Raw genomic sequence first — 12,178 nt, 5'->3', positions numbered from 1 at the left:
GTGGTCACGTTCATCTGTACAAACAATAGTACGCACGTATAAACACCATGGACCACGCAGCCGTCATATCACTCAGGAAGGAGACGCGTTCTTGTTCCTAGAGATACATGTACTTGTTGCAAAAAGTGCAAATCAATCCCAGAACAACAGCAAAGGACCTTGTGAAGATGCTGGAGAAACAGGTACAGAAGTATCTATATCCACAGTAAAACGAGCCCTATATCGACATAACCTGAAAGGCCGCTCAGCAAGGAAGAAGCTACTGCTCCAAAACCGCCATAAAAAAAGCCAGAGTACGGTTTGCAACTGCACATGGGACAAAGATTGTATTTTTGGAGAAATATCCTCTGGTCTGATGAAACAAAAATAGAACTGTTTGGCCATAATGACCATCGTTATGTTTGGAGGAAAAAGGGGGATGCTTGCAAGCCAAAGAACACCATCCCCAACCATGAAGCACGGGGTGGCAGAATCATGTTATGGGGTGCTTGTGCAGAGGGGACTGGTGCACTTCACAAATAGATGGCACATGAGGATGGAAAATGATTGTGGATATATTGAAGCAACATCTCAAGACACCAGTCAGGAAGTTAAAGCTTGGTCGCAAAATGGTCTTCCAAATGGACAATGACCCCAAGCATACTTCCAAAGTTGTGTCAAAATTGGCTTAAGGACAGCAAAGTCAAGGTATTGGAGTGGCCATCACAAAGCCCTGACCTCAATCCTATAGAAAATTTCTGGGCAGAACTGAAAAGGTGTGTGTGAGCCAGGAGGCCTACAAACCTGATTCAGTTACACCAGCTCTGTCAGAGGAATGGACCAAAATTCACCCAACTTACTGTGGGAAGCTTGCGGAAGCTACCCAAAACGTTTGACCCAAGTTAAGCAATTTAAAGCAATGCTACCAAATACTAATTGAGTGTATGTAAACTTCTGACCCACTGGGAATGTGATGAAAGAAATAAAAGCTGAAATAAATCATTCTCTATACTATTATTCTGACATTTCACATTCTTAAGTAAAGTGGTGATCCTAACTGACCTAAAACAGGGAATTTTTACCAGGATTAAATGTCAGGAATTGTGAAAAACTGAGTTTAAATGTATTTGGCTAAGGTGTATGTAAACTTCCGACTTCAACTTTACATTATAACTTAGCCTACATTACATATATAAAATAAACTTACTGTTTGCAAAAATCTTACTGAATGTATAAATTATTTCCCCCTCATATCAATTATTCCCATTTTAGCCTTCAGTCTACATTCTCAGATTCGTTAGGAAAGAACAGATTGACAGATAATAAATAGCCTACCTTTTAGTGAATACAAATAAGTGTGAGACATGGCCTTGTGTTGCTGCAACAGTCTATAACTACCTTAACAAACAGTGACTAATTATTAGTAGTATTAGTGACAGTTACCATGGAGATGAGATGTCACAACTACATGTTCATGTGATTGCATTTAATAATCTGACTGTTTCAATGTGTCTGTTAGTAAATGCTTTTATTTCTGAGAGATAATGAATAAAAGAGAACATTTGACATTCAAGAATTAGTTGTCACTATGTTAACCACAACCAACATGCTGGACTCTGTTTTTAGTTGTCAGGGTCTAAGATGAGTCTCTCTTGGGGAGAGAGAGGAGGGGGGCCCTGCCTCTAAAATGAGTCTCTCTGGAGAACATGACACCACAGCTAAAAGGTGAGATGACAAGTTTGTTCATTATGAAGAGTGTATTTCCAAAATGCTATTATCCAATCACATTTGTTTTCATCAGAATGATTGCTCATGGTTACTTTCTTATCGGTTGGGTTGCCAGAGACGCGACCCAGTAGTTAAGTCTTTTTGTCTGTATCTATGGATGAAGACCCAGTAGTTAAGTCTTTTTGTTCTGTATCTATGGATGAGACCCAGTAGTTAAGTCTTTTTGTTCTGTATCTATGGATGAGACCCAGTAGTTAAGTCTTTTTTGTTCTGTATCTATGGATGAGACCCAGTCGTTAAGTCTTTTTGTTCTGTATCTATGGATGAGACCCAGTAGTTAAGTCTTTTTGTTCTGTTATCTATGGATGAGACCCATCGTTAAGTCTTTTTGTTCTGTATCTATGGATGAGACCCAGTCGTTAAGTCTTTTTGTTCTGTATCTATGGATGAGACCCAGTCGTTAAGTCTTTTTGTTCTGTATCTATGGATGAGACCCAGTCGTTAAGTTTTTTTGTTCTGTATCTATGGATGAGACCCAGTAGTTAAGTCTTTTTGTTCTGTATCTATGGATGAGACCCAGTAGTTAAGTCTTTTTGTTCTGTATCTATGGATGAGACCCAGTCATTAAGTATTTTTGTTCTGTATCTATGGATGAGACCCAGTCATTAAGTCTTTTGTTCTGTATCTATGGATGAGACCCAGTAGTTAAGTCTTTTGTTCTGTATCTATGGATGAGACCCAGAGTTAAGTCTTTTTGTTCTGTATCTATGGATGAGCCCAGTAGTTAAGTCTTTTTGTTCTGTATCTATGGATGAGACCCAGTAGTTAAGTCTTTTTGTTCTGTATCTATGGATGAGACCCAGTCGTTAAGTCTTTTTGTTCTGTATCTATGGATGAGACCCAGTCGTTAAGTCTTTTGTTTCTGTATCTATGGATGAGACCCAGTAGTTAAGTCTTTTTGTTCTGTATCTATGGATGAGACCCATAGTTAAGTCTTTTTGTTCTGTATCTATGGATGAGACCCAGTTTAAGTCTTTTTTTCTGTATCTATGGATGAGAACCAGTTAGTTAAGTCTTTTTGTTCTGTATCTATGGATGAGACCCAGTCGTTAAGTCTTTTTGTTCTGTATCTATGGATGAGACCCAGTAGTTAAGTCTTTTTGTTCTGTATCTATGGATGAGACCCAGTCGTTAAGTCTTTTGTTCTGTATCTATGGATGACCCAGTCGTTAAGTCTTTTTGTTCTGTATCTATGGATGAGACCCAGTCGTTAAGTCTTTTTGTTCTGTATCTATGGATAAGACCAGTCATTAAGTCTTTTTGTTCTGTATCTATGGATGAGACCCAGTAGTTAAGTCTTTTTGTTCTGTATCTATGGATGAGACCCAGTCGTTAAGTCTTTTGTTCTGTATCTATGGATGAGACCCAGTCGTTAAGTCTTTTTGTTCTGTATCTATGGATGAGACCCAGTAGTTAAGTCTTTTTGTTCTGTATCTATGGATGAGACCCAGTAGTTATCTTTTTGTTCTGTATCTATGGATGAGACCCAGTCATTAAGTCTTTTTGTTCTGTTATCTATGGATGAGACCCGTCATTAAGTTCTTTTTGTTCTGTATCTATGGATGAGACCCAGTAGTTAAGTCTTTTGTTCTGTATCTTATGGATGAGACCAGTAGTTAAGTCTTTTTGTTCTGTATCTATGGATGAGACCCAGTAGTTAAGTCTTTTTGTTCTGTATCTATGGATGAGACCCAGTAGTTAAGTCTTTTTGTTCTGTATCTATGGATGAGGACCAGTCGTTAAGTCTTTTTGTTCTGTATCTATGGATGAGACCCAGTCGTTTAAGTCTTTTTGTTCTGTATCTATGGATGAGACCCAGTAGTTAAGTCTTTTTGTTCTGTATCTATGGATGAGACCCAGTAGTTAAGTCTTTTTGTTCTGTATCTATGGATGAGAACCAGTAGTTAAGTATTTTTTTTCTGTATCTATGGATGAGACCCAGTAGTTAAGTCTTTTTGTTCTGTATCTATGGATGAGACCCAGTCGTTAAGTCTTTTTGTTCTGTATCTATGGATGAGACCCAGTCGTTAAGTCTTTTTGTTCTGTATCTATGGATGAGACCCAGTCGTTAAGTCTTTTTGTTCTGTATCTATGGATGAGACCCAGTAGTTAAGTCTTTTTGTCTCTGTATCTATGGATGAGACCCAGTCGTTAAGTCTTTTTGTTCTGTATCTATGGATGAGACCCAGTCATTAAGTCTTTTGTTCTGTATCTATGGATGAGACCCAGTAGTTAAGTCTTTTTGTTCTGTATCTATGGATGAGACCCAGTCGTTAAGTCTTTTTGTTCTGTATCTATGGATGAGACCCAGTCGTTAAGTCTTTTTGGTCTGTATCTATGGATGAGACCCAGTCGTTAAGTCTTTTTTCTGTATCTTATGGATGAGACCCAGTCGTTCGTTCTAAATGATCCATTGCCAAACTGGGTGGCAATGTTCTTATCCATGGCTAGCTAGCCAACTACAGATAACTTAGTCACGTCAAAGAGTGCAGCCAGTAATAACAGCAAAGTAGCTGTCCATTTGTTTAAGCTGTTTTCTAGTGGTCAGTGAGTTAAAACAACACTGTCTCTAGTCATTTCTACTCTCCCATTTTTTGTATTTATTTTTGTTGTTTTAATAATCCATAGGTGAATCCTTTTTTCATTTTCATAGTTCATTTTCATTTTCATAGTCCTAAGCAATGTTAAACAACCACAAACATTCCCTGTGTCTGTGTGTGTGTGTGTGTGTGTGTGTGTGTGTCTGTGTGTGCGCGAACTCCTTGGATGTTTTGTCCACAGAACCCATCAGGAGAGATCAGAGTCAGAGATTCTCCAGTGGTCAGTCTTCCCAGAGTCATCAAACAGACCTGGCCTCCCTATTCAGTGTATGTGGTCCTGTTATGTACATTTGTTTTTGTTTACCTCAAGAAAAAGTTGATCTGTCAATTATTTATTATTTATTATTCATTATGTGTTAATGAGAAACTATTTATTTCATTGCTTAACTTATTTACTTTATTTATTTCAGATGCTTGAAGAGAATATTATGACATTTGTGAAGAACGAGCTGAAGATGTTCAAGAGGATTCTTAGTCCAGAACTCCCAGAAGGCTTTGAGAGTCAGAAGCAGGATAAGGAAGTGGTGGATGCTGAAGATGAGAAGCAGGAGAGCAGTGCCAGAGAGGGGCTTGAAGAATCAGCTGCTCTCTGCTGGACTGGGGAATCCCCACTGTAAACTGGAGACTCTGAGGTCAGTATTCCTGTAGTTGGTCAACAAGTAATAACTGTTCACCAGATCCATGTGTTTACCAGGCACACATTGTCCACACCATATGTGTTTGGACAGTGAAGCTTACAGACTTTAAATTTGGCACTATGCTCCAGCATTTTGGATTTGAGATAAAATGTTTCATATTAGGCTACAGTACAGAATGCCACCTTTTATTTGAGGTTAATGGTGAGAGGTAATTATGTTTTGTTGTAGCTTCTGTAACAATCTCACTCTTTAATATTAGTGATTCATTATTGATTTTTCTTTAATCATGGAAGTCACAAGCTTGATGTATTCATTACATTAAAAAAATATGTGACCAATTACTAAACTTTTGACAACTTTAATACACAATAAGTGAATTGGTCAGAATACTTTGACTTGTTCAAATAGGGGGACTAGATACATAAAGTGTTTATTTTTCTAAATGGTGAAACGGATATGTATGAAAATACCCTCAAATAAAAGCTGACATTATATACTGTTACCTTATATGAAACATTTGATCTCAAGTTGAAAATGATATAGTATAGAACCACATTTAAATGTTATCTTCACTGTCAAAAGATGGCGCCGAAGAAGATGGCTGACGTCTTACTTCCTAATCAATTGTGTTATTTTGTTAATTTTTTGCGTTGTTTGTAACATATTTTTTTTAACTTATTTTGTACATAATGTTGCTGCTACCGTCTCTTATGACTGAAAATAACTTCTGGACATCAGAACTGTGATTACTCACCACGGACTGGAGGACGCTTTTTCCTTTAACGAGTAGGATATACTGCTCTCCCGGGAACAGGCCCAGATCCCCGTAATTAGCATGAAGAAAAGACGGAGGAAAAGAGAACGCAGATTGAGCTGCCTTCTGAGAATCCGTAGGCGATTACGATTATCCTACCAACGGGACATTAAGAACTGTAATATCTCATGTTTCACCGAGTCGTGGGTGAACGACGACACGGATAATATCGAGCTGGTGGGATTTTTAATGCACCAGCAGAATGGAGAAGCTACGCCTGGTAAGACAAGGGGTGGGGGTGTGTGTCTTTTCGTCAATAACAACTGGTGCGTGATGTCTAATATTAAAGAAGTCTCGAGGTATTGCTCACCTGAAGTAGAGTACCTTATGATAAGCTGTAGACCACACTATCTACCAAGTTCTCATCTATATTATACGTAGCCGTCTACTTACCACCACAGACAAATGCTGGCACTAAGACCGCACTCAACCAACTCTATAAGGCCGTAAGCAAACAAGAACATGTTCTTCCAGAAGCTGCGCTCCTAGTGGGACTTTAATGCAGGCAAAATTAAATCAGTTTCACCAAATTTTTACCCATGGATCGTCACCGGAGGAACCGGGCCGTGGATCGCGCCGGAAGCTCTGGCCTGTAGATCGTCGCCGGAGGAACCGGACCGTGGATCGACGCCGGAAGCTCCGGACCGTGGATCGTCGCCGGGGACTCCGGACCGTGGATTGTCGCCGGGGACTCCGGACTGGGAATCCTCGCAGGAGGCTCCAGACTGGGAACCCTCGCAGGAGGCTCTAGACTAGGAACCCTCACTGGAGGCTCTGGACTGGGAACCCTCGCAGGAGGCTCCGGGCCATGGATCATCACTGGAGGCTCCGGACTGGGAACCGTCGCTAAATACCTTTTATGTTCGCTTCGAGGCAAGCAACACTGGAGCATGCACGAGAGCACCAGCTGTTCTGGATGACTGTGTGATAACGCTCTCAGTTGCCGATGTGAGCAAGACCTTTAAACATTCACAAAGCCACGGACCAGATGGATTAAAAGGACGTGTATTCAAAGCATGTGGAGACCAACTGGCAAGTGTCTTCATTGACATGTTCAACCTCTCCCTGACTGAGTCTGTAATGCCTACATGTTTTAAGCAGACCATCATAGCTTGTGCCCAAGGAAGCGTAGGTAACCTGCCTAAAATGTTTACCGACCCGTAGCACTCACGTCGGTAGCCATGAAGTGCTTTCAAAGGCTGGTCAAGTTTCACATCAACAGCATCCTCCCGGATAGCCTAGATCCACTCCAATTTGCATGCAACCTCAACAGATCCACAGATGACGGAATCTCAATTGTGCTCCACACTGCCCTTTCCCACCTGGACAAAAGGAACACCTATGTGAGAATGCTGTTCATTGACTACAGCTCAGCGTTCAACACCATAGTGCCCATGCATGCTCATCACCAAGCTAAGGACCCGGGACTAAATACCCCCCTCTGCCACTGGACCTGAGCTTCCTGACGAGCTGCCCCCGGTGGGTAAGGGTAGGCAACAACACGTCTGCCACGCTGATCCTCAACACTGGGGCCCCTCAGGGGTGTGTACTTGGTCACCCACGACTGCGTGGCCAAACACGATTCCAACACCATCATTAAGTTTGCTGACGACACATAAGTAGTAGCCTGATCACATACAACGATGAGACAACCCATAGGAGGGAGGTCAGAAAACTGGCAGTGTGGTGCCAGGACAACAACCTCTCCCTCCATATGGGCAAGACAAAGGAGCTGATAGTGGACTTCAGGAATAGGAGGGCCAAAGAGGCCCCCATTATTTTCTTTTATTATATATTTTTGTATTTCACCTTTATTTAACCAGGTAGGCTGGTTGAGAACAAGTTCTCATTTACAACTGCGACCGGCCAAGATAAAGCAAAGCAGTGCGACAAAAACAACAACACAGAGTTACACATAAACAAACGTACAGTCAATAACACAATAGAATAATATATGTACAGTGTGCAAATGTAGAAGAGTAGGGAGGTAAGGCAATAAATAGGCCATGGAGGCGAAATAATTACAATTTAGCATTAACACTGGAGTGATAATGTTGCAGATGATGGATGTGCAAGTAGAGATACTGGGGTGCAAAAGAGCAAGAGGTTAAGTAGCAATATGGGGATGAGGTAGTTGGGTGTGCTATTTACAGATTGGCTGTGGACAGGTACAGTGATCTGTGAGCTGCTCTGACAGGTGATGCTTAAAGTTAGAGAGGGAGATATAAGACTCCAGCTTCAGTGATTTTTGCAATTCGTTCCAGTCATTGGCAGCAGAGAACTGGAAGGAAAGGCGGCCAAAGCAGGTGTTGGCTTTGGGGATGACCAGTGAAATATACCTGCTGGAGTGTGTGCTATGGGTGGGTGTTGCTATGGAGACCAGTGGGTTTGGCAACGAATATGTAGTGAGAGCCAGCCAACGAGAGCATACAGGTCGCAGTGGTGGGTAGTATATGGGGCTTTGGTGACAAAACGGATGGCACTGTGATAGACTACTTACAGTTTGCTGAGTAGAGTGTTGGAGGCTATTTTGTAAATGACATCGCCGAAGTCAAGGATGGGTTAACATCAACAGGACTGTAGTGGAGCGGGTTGAGAGTTTCAAGTTCCATGTCCACATCAACAACGAACTCATGGTCCAAACACACCAAGACAGTCGTGAAGAGGGCACAACAAAACCTTTTCCCCCTCAGGAGACTGAAAAGATTTGGCATGGGTCCCCCGATCCTCAAAAAGATCTACAGCTGCACCATCGAGAGCATCCTTACCGGTTGCATCACCGCCTGCTATGGCAACTGCTCGGCATCTGACCACAAGGCTCTACAGAGGGTAGAGTGCACGGCCCAGTACATCACTGGGGCCAAGCTTCCTGCCACCCAGGACCTATATAATAGGCGGTGTCAGAGGAAAGCCCATAAAATTGTCAGAGACTCCAGTCACCCTCGTCATAGATTGTTTTCTCTGCTATCGCACGGCAAGTGGTACCGTAGCGTCAAGTCTAGGACCAAAAGGCTCCTTAACAGCTTCTACCCCCAAGGACATAAGACTGCTGAACAATTAATCAAATGGCCACCTGACCATTACATAGACCTTTAATAATTCTTTATTTCGTTTTTTATTTTAGTTTATTTGGTAAATATTTTCTTAACTCTTCTTGAACTGCACTGTTGGTTAATGGCTTGTAATTAAGCATTTCACGGCAAGGTCTACACTTGTTGTATTCGGCGCATGTGACAAATAAAGTTGGATTTGATTTTGATTTGATTTTGTTTGGTGTGGACTGAATACTCAATACAATCTAAATATGATACCTCACTGTGTGTCTTTTGACTGATACTGCTTTTTAAATGGTCTGGTCAGTTAACAGTGTGTTTGTGAAATGGCAATGATCTCTTTGCAGACTGTCAGGCTGTCTAGTCACAGAGGAAGGCTGTGCTTCTCTGGTCTCAGCTCTGAGGTCAAACCCCTCACACYTGAGAGAGCTGGACCTGAGCTACAATCACCCAGGAGACTCAGGAGTCAGACTGCTCTCTGCTWGRCTGGAGGATCCACACTGCAGACTGGAGAAACTCAAGTATGTAGAAGGTTTATGTCAATGTTCATATCAGACATGTTTAAGTTATCAGACTAGTTAAGACAAACATTCTTACCACCACTTGGACAAATTATATGCTGAGTGTGTGTGTGTGTGTGTGTGGGTTGACGTGTATCCCTCAATGACTGTCTGTTCTTCTGCTTACCGCTACAGTGTGGAACATGGTGGAGAGCACACAATGAAACCTGGGCCTAGAAAATGTGAGTGTTGACTGCTGTGAAGAATATGACTAAGAATAAGTCTTAATTCAAGTTAAGTCAAAGTCAAAGACCATCATTACTTACTTGATCATATTAAATATAAGCTGTAGTTCTACAGAAGCAGAAATCAGGGACACCAACGTTTATAAAGTGTAGCTTTGACAATGTGTGTGTCTGTGTATGTGTGTGGCATGTGTTACATTAGAAATGTGTGTGTGTTCATGCATGCATTAACTTCTCCTTTTGATACCTAGAAACATCTACATTAAATTAATTAGTGAAAAGTGAGTTAACATTCTAATGGAATGATGATGATTTCTAATATTGTGTCTGGTTTTATCCATCAGATGCATTTGATCTCACACTGGACCCAAACACAGTAAACAGACTCCTCTCTCTGTCTGAGAAGAACAGAAAGGTGACATGTAGGAGACAGGAGCGGCAGTATCCTGTTCACCCAGATAGATTTGAGGACTGTGAACAGGTGCTATGTAGAGAGGGTCTGACTGGGCGCTGTTACTGGGAGGTAGARAGGAGTGGGAGAGGGGCTGTTATGGGAGTGACATATAAWGGAATCAAAAGGAGAGGAGGGGGTATTGACTGTGGGATTGGATACAATGACAAGTCCTGGAGTCTGGTCTGCTCTGACAACAGTTACAAGGCCTGTCACAATAATAATCACACGACCATTGACGTCCCCTCCTCCAGCTCCCACAGAGTAGGAGTGTATCTGGACTGGCCAGCCGGCACTCTGTCCTTCTACAGAGTCTCCTCTGACACACTGACCCACCTGTACACATTCAACACCACATTCACTGAGCCCCTCTATCCAGGGTTTAGGGTTTATGATGTTAACTCCTCAGTGTCCCTGTGTCAGATGGTCACTGTGTCAAACACAACATGATGTTTCACTCTAATCATGTGTTTTATGTTTGATCACAATATGACATTTAAATACATGGAGTAACACAAACCAGTTTGGACCAGTTTATTCCTTTAAATAATAACCATGGTAACTCTGTGTCTGTATCTTTCTGTGATCCTGCGCCCTGTGAGAACACACACACACTGTACACACACACACTGGACTCACACACACAAGTAACGGACACACACACACACGCACTAGACACACATACAAATACTGGACACACATACTGGACACACACACACGCACTGGACACACACTGGACACACACTGGACACACACACACACACACTCGTACTTAAATGGCGCCGGAGAAGAAGGCAGACGTTCTACGTGTCTCCAACCGATTGTGTTTTTTTGTTAGTTTGTTTGCGTTGTTTGTAACTTATTTTTTAACTTATTTTGTACGTAAGGTTTCTGCTACCGTCTCTTATGAACGAAAATAACTTGTCAATGCAGAGTCTAGTGGTAATGTTTACAAGGCCAGTAAGTTAGTAGTCGGTGTAGTGGTAATGTTTACAAAGGCAGTACAGTTATAGTAGGCTAGTGGTAAGTGTTTACAACAGCCCATAGTACTTAGACGTTATATGTCAGTCACGTATTAAGATGGGTAATACAAAACATTCTTTGCAAGAGGCGCCCAATAACCGTTATAAACTGTCAGGTGGTGAGTGGTATGTTACCAGCCAGTAACAGTTATAGTCAGGTGTAGTGTAATGTTAAACAAGACCAAATTACCTAGATTATGCGTTTGTGGGTACATGTGGGTGTGATGTGTTAATTTGGTTAGCGAAGGCGCGAGTGTACGAGGGTGGTGGAGTCCGAGTGTGTCTACCTCGGTCTAAAATGTGAACGTTGTTTCACTGATTCTTAAGGGGCCTGCGAGCTATACTACCGACTGTTGATAGTCAGGTGTAAGTGGTGAATGTTACAAACAGCCAAGTAACAGTTTGTGGGTCAAGGTGTAGTGGTAATGTTTACAAAAGGTGCCATGGGATATCAACTAGTGGATGTGGGTAGCAAGGGCACAATGAAACGCTGGGCCTAGATCATAAACGGTGAGTTAGTTTTGGGTACTGCTTGTGTATAGAAATACAAGGTGCACCTAAGAAGATATAAACAGATCCTTAGTATTATCAGAGGGAGGGATGCCAGTCAAGTCAAAGACCATCATTAACTTTTTGTAGTGGGTAATTATCTTGATATTACGATCAAGGGCACTAAAATATAAGTATTGTTGGTCCAGCGGTTGCTATGTTGGGTAAATCTGGAGACACAAGCCAGGTTACACGGTGTGCGAAGAAGATCAGGGACACCAACGTTTATAAAGTGTTGCTTTGACAATGTTTGTGTCTGTGTATGTGTGTGGCATGTTCGTTTACATTAGAAATGTGTGTGTGTTCATGCATGCATACAGGTGTGTGTGTGTAATTATTGTGAATAAGTGTGTTTTATATTACCATCAGTATAACATATGATCATTCAACAATCTCAAGTTACCTTAACTTCTCCTTTTGATACTTAGAAACATCTACATTAAACAAATTAGTGAAAAGTGAGTTAACATTCTAATGGAATGATGATGATTTCTAATATTGTGTCTGGTTTCATCCATCAGATGCCTGTGATCTCACAG

General features: G+C 41.6%; 3 protein-coding genes across 3 annotated transcripts in view; 2 read left to right on the top strand and 1 right to left on the bottom strand.

Annotated features, from left to right (window-relative positions):
• The window catches only part of LOC111974789 (RNA-binding Raly-like protein), a 294,018-nt gene that overhangs the window by 75,587 nt on the left and 206,253 nt on the right, over positions 1–12,178 (bottom strand). The gene's annotated exons all lie outside the window — the stretch shown is intronic.
• On the top strand, positions 4,938–10,587 carry LOC139028759 (stonustoxin subunit beta-like; the record flags this gene model as incomplete). The annotated part of the gene is made up of 4 exons (XM_070446847.1): positions 4,938–4,999; positions 9,220–9,393; positions 9,568–9,614; positions 9,962–10,587. Coding segments are annotated over 4 exons (840 nt in total), but the record flags the coding sequence as incomplete, so codon positions are not given.
• The window catches only part of LOC139028758 (stonustoxin subunit beta-like), a 5,098-nt gene continuing 3,543 nt past the window's right edge, over positions 10,624–12,178 (top strand). The window contains exon 1 of the mRNA XM_070446846.1: positions 10,624–10,665. Coding sequence (XP_070302947.1) covers positions 10,624–10,665 — 42 coding nt within the window. The remainder of the gene's footprint in view (positions 10,666–12,178) is intronic.

The sequence above is a fragment of the Salvelinus sp. IW2-2015 genome, linkage group LG15 (genome assembly GCF_002910315.2).
Source record: "Salvelinus sp. IW2-2015 linkage group LG15, ASM291031v2, whole genome shotgun sequence".
Taxonomy (NCBI): Eukaryota; Metazoa; Chordata; class Actinopteri; order Salmoniformes; family Salmonidae; genus Salvelinus; species Salvelinus sp. IW2-2015.
Note: the sequence above shows the minus strand (reverse complement) of the source record. Positions and strands in the feature narration are given on the sequence as shown.